This window comes from Felis catus, chromosome B1 (assembly GCF_018350175.1).
Source record: "Felis catus isolate Fca126 chromosome B1, F.catus_Fca126_mat1.0, whole genome shotgun sequence".
In the NCBI taxonomy this organism is placed as follows: domain Eukaryota; kingdom Metazoa; phylum Chordata; class Mammalia; order Carnivora; family Felidae; genus Felis; species Felis catus.
This window is the reverse complement of record NC_058371.1, coordinates 198,393,910-198,406,906: the sequence shown is the minus strand read 5'-3', so window position 1 is coordinate 198,406,906 and position 12,997 is coordinate 198,393,910. Positions and strand designations below refer to the sequence as shown.

The window sequence follows — 12,997 nt, the reverse complement described above, 5'->3', positions numbered from 1 at the left end:
CAATCTCCTATTGTCTGATGTTGTTTAATGAGTAAACGATATAGCTCCATGTGGCATGCGAGGTCCAGAAGTTTCAAGAGACTATTCAAGATAGTAGGTCTTGGGGTGCCTGGGTGGCGCAGTCGGTTAAGCGTCCGACTTCAGCCAGGTCACGATCTCGCGGTCCGGGAGTTCGAGCCCCGCGTCGGGCTCTGGGCTGATGGCTCAGAGCCTGGAGCCTGTTTCCGATTCTGTGTCTCCCTCTCTCTCTGCCCCTCCCCCGTTCATGCTCTGTCTCTCTCTGTCCCAAAAATAAATAAACGTTGAAAAAAAAAATTAAAAAAAAAAAAAAAAAGATAGTAGGTCTAAGGTGAGTACAAAAGGAGCCAAAGCAGATGTTTTTGTAGAGTTGGTAGAAACCTCAGCCACCAGAGTCCACTCCTCCTTATTTTCTAGATGACATTAGTGGGGTCCAGAGAGGTGAAATGATGGTCCCAAGGTCACCTGGCAAGTCAATGGTAGAACCAGAACTTAAAGTCACTTCCTTGACCCTGATTTTATATTCTTTCTATGTCATATGCTTCTCTAAATGCTACTGTTCATATTTGTCCACCAGAGAGCCCCTAATGCAGCAGGGGGGCGCATCAGAGAGCTCCTAATGCAGGGACACAGGCTTGCACCCCTAGGAGTGTGGGCAGCACTGGGAGGGCTTGGCAGGAACCTGTTCAACACAATCTTCCACAAACACAAAACATTTTCAATGTAAAAATGTGTTTGTTTGTTTGTTTGTTTGTTTGTTTATTGGCCAAGCTTTTTAGAGAAAGGACACTTCAGGAAGGCATCGTGGGTTTCTGCTGTGGTTCCAAATACTGCCCGCAAACCCGGCTTGAGCAGCACAGCCTCTGCAAAGCCTCTAGGCTCATCACTCGGCTTTAAATTATGTATTACAGGGGCGCCTGGGTGGCGCAGTCGGTTAAGCGTCCGACTTCAGCCAGGTCACGATCTCGCGGTCCAGGAGTTCGAGCTCCACGTCGGGCTCTGGGCTGATGGCTCAGAGCCTGGAGCCTGTTTCCGATTCTGTGTCTCCCTCTCTCTCTGCCCCTCCCCCGTTCATGCTCTGTCTCTCTCTGTCCCAAAAATAAACGTTGAAAAAAAAATTAAAAAAAAAATAAATTATGTATTACAAGCCAGACAGTCCACTCATCTCCTGCCCAGCAATTTTCCTTTCTTCCTGACCAACTGCCTCACCTCAAATGCCTGCTCAAAAGCAGGTCCCCGTCTCTGCTTTGAGAGGGCTTGGTGAGCATAAACGACCTGAAGCTTCCACATCGTGGGCCAGCTCCAACAGGCTACTCTCCAGAAGTCAGAGGGTCTGATTTTTTCTCCCCTCCTTGTTCTTACTTTTTGTCTTCTGCTTCTTTTTGAAAAGCTCCTCAGAAAAGGGGTCTAACAGACACGTGTCTTGAATACGTGGCCTTGTAAAAATGGCATCGCTCTTCAAATCCGGCTTTTTCTTAGTTAAGGAAATTCAGAGAGCAGCTAACTATGTGTAGTAAGTGTGGCCTCCCCCAGAATAGCTGGAGAGGAAGACAACTGGGAGAGGGTGATGGATAAAATCTAAACCTGCCAGAGACGCCCTCCGCGGGGGAAGGTCCCTCATGCTGCACCTCACCTGGCCTTTCTCATCGGGCCTGTGAAACCAGACACCTCGGTCCAAATCTGGGATCTACACCTTATTCGCTGAGAATAAAAACAATGGCAGCACTAAGGGCAACGATGCCGTCACCATTCTCAGCGCTGGGCGAAGGCACGAGATGCCTGGAACGTACGAAGTGCCACACACGCAGCCTCTCGGTTCGTTTTCACGCGCCCATCAGCGGGGCCTCGTGATGAAGACTCAGAGGCTAAGACAGCGAGCGGAAGGCTGCTCTTCACAGTCCTGGAGTCTGCGTCCTCGGGGGCTTAGGTCCCTCTGACACGGACTGTGCACCTGGTCATGAGACTCGGCCTGGCCGAGGGGACCCCGACAGACGTGCCACAAGCAGTGACCTGACAAGCGCCTGCACGGCGGGTCCTGCCCAGTTGCCACTCTCTGGAACTCTGAGGATCCCCTGGGAAGAGACCCTGTGGAGCAGAGACCAGCTGGCCCCTGCGGCCCCAACTCAGCTGCCGACAACCAAACAGGCGAGTGAGGCCATCTGAAGTCGCCCCACAGCGCTTGAGAGACCCCAGAGGAGAGCCGCAGAGCTGGCTCGGATCAGAACTGCCCCACCAGCCCATAGACTTACAAAGTCAGCCAAGACCATTACTGCTGGGGCTCCTGGGTGGCTCAGTGGGTTAAGCGTCCAACTTCACCTCAGGTCATGATCTCATGGTTCGTGAGTTCGAGCCCCACGTCAGGCTCTGTGCTGACAGCTCGGAGCCTGGAGCCTGCTTGGGATTCTGTGTGTGTGTGTGTGTGTCTCTCTCTCTCTCTCTCTCTCTCTACCCCTCCCCCACTCGTGCTCTGTCGCTCTCTCAAAAATTAACATTTAAAAAAATTACTGCTTTAAGCCCTTATGTTTCAGTTTTTTATATTTTATTTTTGGTAGCAAAATCTAAGTGATTCAAAGCCATGAAATAAGCTAGGTGAGTGGGAGAACCCAGACAGTGCAAACCCATAGCCCTCAGCCTTAACCATGCTACAGTCACATGTGTCTGAGCCTCAGTGTCCTCCAGGTAAAATGACAACAATGTAACAGTCCTTCAGCGTTAGATCAGACCACAACAACCCAGTTAACCATCACTGCTTAACTGTGAGACACCACGTAAAGCCAGGCATTATTCTTACCAATGAACATTTTCTAGAGCCATCTCTTTCTACCTGAATACCAAGAAGGCAGAAGAGTAATTTCACCCTGAGTCTGGGTTATTAACTGATCCTGAGTATTTTGCACCAGCAGCGCAGGGGAGGGGTGGGAAGTCTCGCCCCCTGACCTTCCTCGGGCCCTCACTCTCCTGCTCACCTCTGCCTGAGGCACGTTTGTGTTCAGCTCACTCCCAAAGCCTGGGGCCTGCAGCCTGCAAGAATCAGCAAGGAAGGGAATGAGCCTTTAATGAGCTCACAAGTTTGGCAGATTTTATATGTGTATATGGCGTCCTGTCAGTCTTGTGACAGCCCTTCAAAGCAGGTGTTATTTCCATTTTACAAATGGGGAAACCAAGGCCATTAAGCACCTTGTCAGAAGTCAGTGATCGGTAAGCAGCAGACCTCAGAGCAAAGGCAGAGATTTCTAATCCAAAAGCTTGCAAGCTTCCCACAAATGCCTGAGAGTATTACCTTCCACACTCACAGTATTTAGAAAGAAAGCAAGGTTGGTTGGTCGGTTGGCCGGTCGGCTGGTTTTACTAATATAATATATTTGGAGGCCCCTGCTCTCACAGCCCACAGCCAGCAGCCGGCTGCACCTCGCAGCCGCTATCTCACCCCACCACAGCTATTCCCCTTGGACAACTGGCTCCTCGATTCCACTCTTCTCTATACAGAAGCAGGAGGAATCTTACGGAAAAAGCAACCAGCTCATGTCACATCACCCTCGGCACAAATCCTACAATGCCCTACGTGATCTGAGCGTCCCCTCTTCAACCTCATCTACAACTCTCCTCCCACTCACCAAGCTCCAGCCCTGCTGGCCTCCTCACTCTCCAAGCACGACTTCACCACAGGGCCAGTGCACTGTTCTCTTGGCCACGAGCCCCATTCCCCCGACATTTACTTGGTCCTCACTCTTGGTTCATGCTGGTCTTTGCTCATGTGTTTCCTCCTCTGAGCAGTCCTCCCTGACTGCCCTACCTAAAATAGTCCCCTCTCTCCTCCTGCCCTGCTTCATTTCTCTCCTAGGGCTTGCCACTACCTACCTTATGTATCTAATTATGTGTCTGTCCACCCACTAGAATGTAAGCTGCACGGGTAGGGACTGGGGCATTTCACTCACCACTGTGCCCCCGGCATGGAGAAGAATGCCAGGCGCAGCAGGGACTCCACAAATACTCAGTGAATACATGAAGGAATGAATAAGTCAGAGTCCGGACAGGAAACACAACCCTCATTAAAACTCCCCTGGAAACCACAGACAATCTCAGAATATGAATTTTACAGTGAAGATGACAAAGCAAAAGGCATGATGTACTGAAAACCATCCAGGTCTTTGGAGTTGACTCGGGTTTCTACCAGGCAGTGTTTCTCAATTAGCCTGCTAGAGCCTCATGAGTGGTTCATCTCATGGGACTGTCCCCTTCATGCAGACTTTCTGCATCTTTGGTCCCTGGCAACTCACCACTAGTAGGAGCCCAGTCCTGTGACAGCTCCAAACACCACTCACATTTCGAAGCACCCCGAGGCACGCATTACTGCCTCTTGCAGTAACGGTTAAGGCTTACCTCCATCCACGCCCATGATGAAGCGTCCCACGATGAGCATTTCAAAGGCTCCTGCCTGGAGAGAACAGGCCATGAGCAGTGCAGCAGATATCGCAAACCCATTGTTGACCAGCAGAGTGTGCTTCCTGGAAAAAAAGGAGTGGTTTGATGAGGAGGTCCACTGTGAGGATGTTGACCTACCCATCCCAGGAGCAGGGGTCACGCCCTTCAGAAGGGTCAGCAGAGTGAGATTCAGGCACAGTGGAAAGAACATTGACCTAAGGGTCAGGAACAGGGCCCAGAATCCCACTGATCCCTACTGCCACCTTTGGTTGTATGACCCTGAGCAAGGCACTTCCCCCTCCTGGGTTCACCACTAAAGCTAATTATGTCACCTTCAAAGGCAGTGTCACATTTCACGAATTCCCTGATGCAATACTGTATTTCATCGACTCTAAGACCTTCACTTAACATTTCTAAAGTCAAGATGTGCCTTATAATCCTTGAGTCAGAGTTCAAGCATGAAAATGGAAACCACTCTAGTGATTTTAGCAGAGAGAATTTAACATAGGGAGTTGGTTGAGCAGGTATTGGGGAACTCAGATGTCAAAAGGGGGATCTCTGAAGACGGGGTGCTGCCCATGTGGTGCTGACACTTTGGGGGCTTGGAAGAAGGGCCCTCAAGACCTGCTTATCTTCAAGGGTGGGCACTGGCCCGCTGGGGCTGTTCTTCTGAGGGGCACAGTGTTCTGAGGTATAGACAAAGGCTGGGAACTAGACTCACTGCTGGGACTAGCAGGAAATTCAGCAAAACAGGACCAAGCCCCTTGCCCCTCCTCCTCTAGTGTGGCTCTTGTGTGCCTCTTATCAAAGGGCAGATGAGACATGCAGGTCCCAGCCCCTGCATCACAGGGCAGAGCATCGAGGGTAAGTCTGGAGCTGAGAGACCACAGTCTGAAAACCAGCACAGTGTCCTATAGCTTTAATTAGCAGCCTTTCCCTTTCTCTTTCTCCCCCTTCCTTCCTTCCTTCTTTCCTTCCTTCCATCCTTCCTTCTCTGCATTTCGTGTAACAATGCTTCTTATACACGATGACATCTTCGATTTGATAAATTACAGCCCTAAGTGTGAGGTTGAACTAATTCCTCTTGAACAAGATCAGTCAAATTCCTATGGCAATTATTCCTATAGCTGCTCTGTGCCGGGACTGCTGTCACTGTTCTGGTAACATGTCTCTAAGACCTCATGGTTGAGAATCATGACTTGTGTGGGGCCTGGAGACCTGGGTCCCTGCACCAGTTGTATCTTTTATGAGCGAGGTGACTCTATTTATTGCTCTGTGTTTTCCTTTACTCATTTACAGAATGATAATAGCTCACACTTACTAAATTCTTGCTCTGTGATAAACCCTGTTCTAAGCACTTTATAGGAGTAGCTCATGTCCTGCTCAAAATGACCCTATGAGGTAGATACTTCATTATCCTTATTCCATAGATAAGTTAACCAGGATATACACAAATTAGAAATTTAGGCCATACAACTAGTGAGTTAAGAGCTGGAAAAAAACATCATAGCTTCTCACAGGATATTTTTTCCCTAAAATCAATGAGTTAACAAATATTAAATTGTTTTGTAAATTGGAAGAAGCTAGAGACTTGAAAGGGGACTTTGTTATTACTTTTGGGAGTTAGAGGCCTTAAACTCCAGCCCGGGGCTCTTTCCACTATTTCTTATTTATCTCAAACTTTCCATTAAACTTTTTCCTCCTGCCTACATCTTCTTGGAGAATCCCAAAGCTAATCACACTTTCATGATGGCACGAAGACTGGTTCAACATCTTCTATAATGTGAACTGAAAAAGCCCAGGTCTCCCTTATTTAAACAAATTATGATACATCTATGTAATGGTACATTACGTAGACATTAAAACAGAAGTAGCTTTCTATATTCTGATACAGGAAGATCTCCAAGATATATTGTCAAGTGTAAAGAACAAGGTACAGAACTTTGCATAGAATATGCAACAATTTGTGTGATAAAGGAATGTGTGTGTGTGTGTGTGTGTGCACGCACATGCACATGCATGCAAAAACAGACACAAACCTTGGAAAAGATACACAAAAAACTGGTATCACAGGCTGCCCCCAGGAAGGGGTTCTGATTGGCTGGGGGAGAGAAATACAATGGAAGCCTTCTACTTTACATTCGTTTGGTCCTTTTAAAAGTTATGCCATATGAATGTATTATTTATTCAAAACATAAATACAATCTCACTGTCAAAAAGTTAATTTAAGTGGATGTCATGAGGGGAAAATTATGATTTAGCCAAGACTTAAAACAGAAATTCCAATCTAGGCTGACCTCCCTCATTCTTTTTTTTTTTTAAGGTTTATTTACTTTTGAGAAAGACAGAGCACAAGTAGGGAAGGGGCAGAGAGATGGAGACACAGAATCTGAAGCAGGCTCCAGCCTCTGCGATGTCAGCATAGAACCCGACATGGGGCTCGAGCCCACAAACCGCGAGATCATGACCTGAGCTGAAGTCAGACGCTTAACCGTCTGAGCCACTCAGGCGCCCCTGAACTCCCTTATTGTGATACAGAAGGTCGCAGTCTCAGGATTCAAGAAGACGAACCCAAGGGCACTAATTTTGTTATCAGCGAGGCTTCAGAGCACAATGAGAATACTCTGGTGGCCCATGTGTGCGCAGTGCTCACGGCCCTTCCCTCGGTCCTCTGAGGGTCTGACTTAGGAAGGAAGCAGGGCAGTGGTGAAAAGACCTGTGCCCTCACGGGGGCGAGGGCTTTCACTGGTGTGTCTGCTCAGCGAACACGTAGCGATCGTAAGACACAGGGTTTGCCACAGGGAGTAAGTCAATCCCCATCCTCACCCTTAGGGGCTTTAAAACCTAGTTAGGGACACAGAAGAATAAACTGTCACACAGAAATCAATTAGAAGTAAAGATATCGGGTCTCAGAGTGTATAAGTGGGAACTGTGTGTCATTTGCCTGGCTACCCCGGGACCCTTTCTCTGTTCTGTTGTGGCAAAGGGAACTAGAACTACATTTCCCAGGCTCCCTTCCTTCCCAGCTCCCTGGCAGGACTGGCCAATGAGAGGTATGATGTCTTCTGTGGGGAAGAGGAGAGGCTGGGCATCTCCCTATGGTCCCACTCCCACTTTGGCAGGTGCGTCTGCTCCTTGGCCCCAGCCTTCTCCCTGTGGTGCCAGCAACCTGCCCCTTTCCGCGGAGCGGGCCTGGCTTGGGGGCCCTGGCAATGCTGTCTCTGCCTTCCATCCCAGGTGTGGTAGTGGCTTGTGTGTGACAAGTGATTTCTCCCAACAAGCCAAAACGTTCTCCCTGTAGGTCCATCTCTGACACCAGTTCTACTCCTTGAGACCTCACGGCCCAAATCTTGTGGGTGTAGAGTCCAGTGTAAGTCAAGGATGTGAAGAGGTTGTCGAGAGAGGGGAAGCGGGACAGGAATGCTGAGGCTGGCCAGACTCAGGGGGTTCTTGGATGTTGGACAAGACAGCATGTTCCATGACCCGTAGACAGGGAGAAATAAAGGGCTTGACCAGGAAGCAGACCCGACCCCTGGGCTCCTACTCCAGTTAAACTGGGCCCTTGATGCTAGAGTGATGGTAATGATATTCATGGCACTAATACTGGCATTACTCAGTGGTTCTCAAGGCTATAGCTGCTCATCAGATTCAATGACATCACATAAGAAGAGAGACTCTTGGGTCCACCCCTAGAGAATCCCAATCCTCGACACAGACTCCACAAGAGACCTTTAGAAGAATCTAGAAAGAGCATGGCTTTTGCATAAATCATCTCGTGTCATTCACTTCATCTTTCACACCTGTAGCTGGCAGCATTCACGAGCTGGGCAATTCACAGAGGAAGAGGTGGAGGTGTCACAGGTGGGGACCACCTCACTCCCCACCCTGCTCCACCCCCACCCCCCCACCGCACCAAGTTCACCAGCCCACCTGCATTTCGCTAAAGCCACCCTGGGGGGGGTGAGAGGCATCAGTCTCCTGCACCCTGGCTGTCCGCCACCTAGAAGAATCGATCCCTTAACTACTCCATCATTTCCAAGCGAACAGAGCAGACTATGGTCTCCCTTGACCCTCAGCCCTCTGCAGCCACTGCCCCTTACCTCCGCTTCCCCTTTAGAGTGAAACTCCCTGAAGACTACCGTCTGTTTGCCTTCCCTTCTGTCCTTGTCCCTCTCTGATTGGATCATTGCCACCACTCCGGGGAGACTGCCTTTGTGAAGACGATCAGGATCACGCGCCTCAACAAACACCACTGACAGTTCTGCACCCCCAACCCCCCCCCCCCCCCCGGTACAGCCTCCCAGCAGCATGCGATACAGACAGCCTCGGGCTTTTTCTGGAAACACAGTCTTCTCCGGGACATCAGGGATCACGCCCTCTCCTGTTTTCTGCCTACCAGCCTCCCCTTCTCAGTGTCAAGCCTGGTCTGTCCTCTCTCTCCACTCCCTCCTTGGGTGACTTCACCCAGCTGTGACCTTAGTTGATGACAATCCCAACTGTATCTCTGGCCTGGACTCATCTCAATCCAGACTTACATGCCACACTGCCTCCTAGACATTTTCACTTGCATGTCCAGCAGGCATCTGAAGCCATGTATCTTTAAAATAGAACTCTTGAGGGGCGCCTGGGTGGCGCAGTCGGTTAAGCGTCCGACTTCAGCCAGGTCGCAATCTCGCGGTCCGTGAGTTCGAGCCCCGCGTCAGGGTCTGGGCTGATGGCTCAGAGCCTGGAGCCTGTTTCCGATTCTGTGTCTCCCTCTCTCTCTGCCCCTCCCCCGTTCATGCTCTGTCTCTCTCTGTCCCAAAAATAAATAAACGTTGAAAAAAAAATTAAAAAAAAAATAAAATAGAACTCTTGGGGCACCTGCGTGGCTTAGTTGTTTGAGCAGCTGACTCTTGATTTCGGCTCAGGTCATGATCTCAGGGTTGTGAATTCCAGCCCCACATCAGGCTCTGCGCTGTGTGGAATCTGCTTGGGAGTCTCTCATCCCTCCCTCTCTCTCTCTGCCCTTCCTCACTCCCTGGTGCATGCGTGCACATTCTCTCTCTCTCAAAATAAATACATAAACTTTAACATAACATAACATAACATAACATAACATAACATAACATAACATACTCTTGGGGTGCCTGGGTGGCTCAGTTAGTTCAGTGTCTGACTTTGGCTCAGGTCATGATCTCACAGTTCGTAGGTTCAAGCCCCGGGTCGGGCTCTGTGCAGACAGCCCAGAGCCTGGAGGCTGCTTCAGATTCTGTGTTTCCCTCTCTCTCTGCCCCTCCCCCACTTGCATTCTGTCTCTCTCCCCAAAACAAATAAACATTAAAAAAAATAGAACTCATGCATCCCCACTGCTAACCGCCCCCCACAAATGCATCCAAACCCCTCTTTCCACAGTCTTCCCCATCTGAGTAAATAAAACCTCCACCTTCCTAGGGGCTTAGGCCAAAAATAGGGGAATAATAATTACATCTCTTATTTTCCTTCCTGCCTGCATCACTGAGTCCCGCCTACGCTGCTTCCAGAGTATATCCCTGAGCAGAGCGCTTCTTCCGTTTCTGGTCCACAGTCCGGCAGAGGGGCAGGCCACCACCATCTCACACTCGGACGGACGCAGGATGGCTTAGGTGGCTCCTGTTTCCACTCTTGCCCTCCTGTAGGATTCAGGGTCCACAGAACAGCCAGAGTGATCCTTGCAAAGCAAACACTGACCACTTCCCCTTACCTAAAACCTTCCCACTGCGCTTGGGACAAACCGCTCGCCAGGGCCTAAACAACCTTGCATGACATGGCCTCGGCCACACCGTCCGATACTCGTGCCTTTGTGCTCACGAGGCTTCCCGCCATCTCTTGGGTGTGCCGGGCAGCTTCCTGACTCACGACCCGTGTCATGGGTGCCCCTCGATCCATTCGTCTTATCTCACTGAAGTGACTGAAATGCCACCTCTGACACTATCTGATGTGACTACTCCCCCAGCTGCAGAGCCCATCCCCCATAATCTTATCACCCTTTCTATTTTCTTTGCAGCCCCCACAACACGGGAGTTTAGCTTACATATTTATTTGTGTTTATGTTGGCACGTGCCCCTACCGGATTATAAACTCCATGCGTGCAGAGATTTTTAACTTGTCACTGTAGCCCCAGGCACTAAGCCAGTTGCTGGTACAGGCAGGTGCCCCATTCAAATTTGTTGCATAAATGAAGGAGTAAATTCTAGATGTTGAGCCGGGTTTCCTCCATGTGGCCCAGCTCTGGCCTGTTCTGAGTCTTACTTTAGCTTCTAGATCTGTGGGCAGGACACATGCTGTTCTCCTGAATCCACCTCCAATACTATTCCTGCTTGGACAGTTCAGCCACATGCTAACTGAACAACTGTGGGCGGGTTTCCTACCCTCCCTGAGCCTTGGTTTCCACCCCTGTGAAATGGATGTAACAATGTCTACCTTCTAAGTCTCCTGTAAGAATCAGATGATTTACGCAAAGTGCTTAGGATGGCACCTAGAACTTATTTGGAGCCTTAGTAAACTGAAAACCAACCCATGGTGACAGCTAACATTCACTGGGTACTTACTATGTCTCAGGCACTATCTTAAGTACTTTATACTCACTGGACACCCTATGCATTAGGTAATCTTGCTACCCCATGTCCCACGTGAGGAAATAGATCTAGAACTTGAGTACTTGGTCAAGTTTACATACTATGAAACGGGAGGTTTAGCATTCCAGTCACCCTGATACTAAGCTCCCCACAATGGCGGCTGCTATATTTACTCACAGTCATTCATTCTTTCAACAGATGTTCACTCGTTCAACTGACATTCATGCGCTCAACACAACGTCTAAGTGTGGACTGAGTGCTGAACACCATTCTAAGTTCTGGCATATAGCTGCCACCATGACCCAGTCCCTACTCTTCATGTTCTCAATAAACAAGTAAAAGACAAAGACTGTAGAGAAAACTAATACAGGAGAGGGGAGGAGTTTTACTCAGGGAGACATCTGGGAAGGTGATATCTAAGCACAGACCTGAAGGAGGAATACAGACCAGCCATATGGATATCAGAGAGCAGCAATCTTGGCGGGGAGGTACTAACAGTCAGACATGGGTCATTTTCAGGTACACCAGTGAGGCCAGCACAGCTGGAAGCAGAGGAGGACAGGAAAGCAAATAGAAGTGAGGGCAGAGAGACTGGAGGGGGAGCTAGTAAGGGTCTTGTAGGAGCCACCATGGCAACTTGAGTTCCCCCCTGGAGAGAGATGGGCAGCCACCGGACGATTCTAAGGAGAGGGGTGCCATGACCTGAGGAACATATTAACAAGATCGCGCAGACTTCTGTGTCGACCGTGGGCGAAGAAATAAGTGCAGAAACAGGGAGACTGGCTGGGAAGCTCCTGCAGCGGACCAGGCAAGTGCCAATAGTAATTCGCGCCAGGACGGGAGCAGTGGAGGTGGCGAGACGTGGTCAGAGCCCCGTGTGTTTTGAAGACAGTTGATGGGCTTTGCATTTGGATTGGACAGAGGTACAGAGAGAGAAGAGTTAAGGGTGCCCCTAAGTGCTTTGGCCTGAGGTCCTGCACTGGATGCGATGGTGTATTTTGTGCCATGCAGAGAATGTTAAAATCCCATTCAGGTCTGACTTGGAACATTTGCAAACAGGGCTGCACACCCTCTAAGCAAGTACATCATATTAATGTATTCCTTCCCAAAATAACCCCCAGCCTGACAGTGTCCCGGTGAGGACGGAAACCCTACTCGCAAATAATTTGCAAAGCTGACTCACTGGGGTTCAGAGACGTGGATTTTAACGACTGTGTTTCCATTTTTTCCCCGGGGATGAACATGGCAACAAAAACAAGGGAGACCAGGGACACGCCATTTCTGAGCACAGAACTCCAGTGACCCCTGAGAACCCCACCTGGGACAGCGCACTCATTGTTCTGAGCTTTCCCATATTGCAGAATGTTCGTGGGCAACCCAGAAGATTATCAGCTCTTGGCAAAAGGGGCCAAACACGAGGAAGAGTGATAAGGTGATGAGGAGAGTGGAGAGCACGTCACTGGAGAAATGGTCAAAGGGACTCAGCATCCTGAGCCTAGACACGAGAAGGCTCAGGAGAAATGTGAGAGCTTCTGCCGTGTCATGCTTTAACTCAATCACACACGACCAAGTGGTGGAAGATACAGGGAATTTAGAAAGTACTTCTGTAAGGGATTAGTGAACTGGGGAACCTCTGGAGATACGGCTTCCATTACCCAGCCTTCCGACAATTCCTTAAGTGTAGCTTGGCCTATAAACCGAGATCGTACCTTGTTTCCACCAATCATCACCTTCCTCATGTCTGTCCATTCCTGCTTACTCAGCCTGAATTCCATGGTCCATCATTTTAAATTTTTTTTTTCAACGTTTATTTATTTTTGAGACAGAGAGAGACAGAGCATGAACGGGGGAGGGGCAGAGAGAGAGGGAGACACAGAATCGGAAACAGGCTCCAGGCTCTGAGCCATCAGCCCAGAGCCCGACGCGGGGCTCGAACTCCCGGACCGCGAGATCGTGACCTG

General features: G+C 49.5%; 1 protein-coding gene across 11 annotated transcripts in view; it reads right to left on the bottom strand.

Annotated features, from left to right (window-relative positions):
* Positions 1-12,997, bottom strand: part of SLC2A9 (solute carrier family 2 member 9) — a 262,356-nt gene that overhangs the window by 173,912 nt on the left and 75,447 nt on the right. For all 11 annotated transcript variants that reach the window (XM_003985513.6, XM_019829751.3, XM_019829752.3 and 8 more), the window contains one exon: positions 4,399-4,523. In XM_003985513.6, coding sequence (XP_003985562.1) covers positions 4,399-4,523 — 125 coding nt within the window. The remainder of the gene's footprint in view (positions 1-4,398; positions 4,524-12,997) is intronic.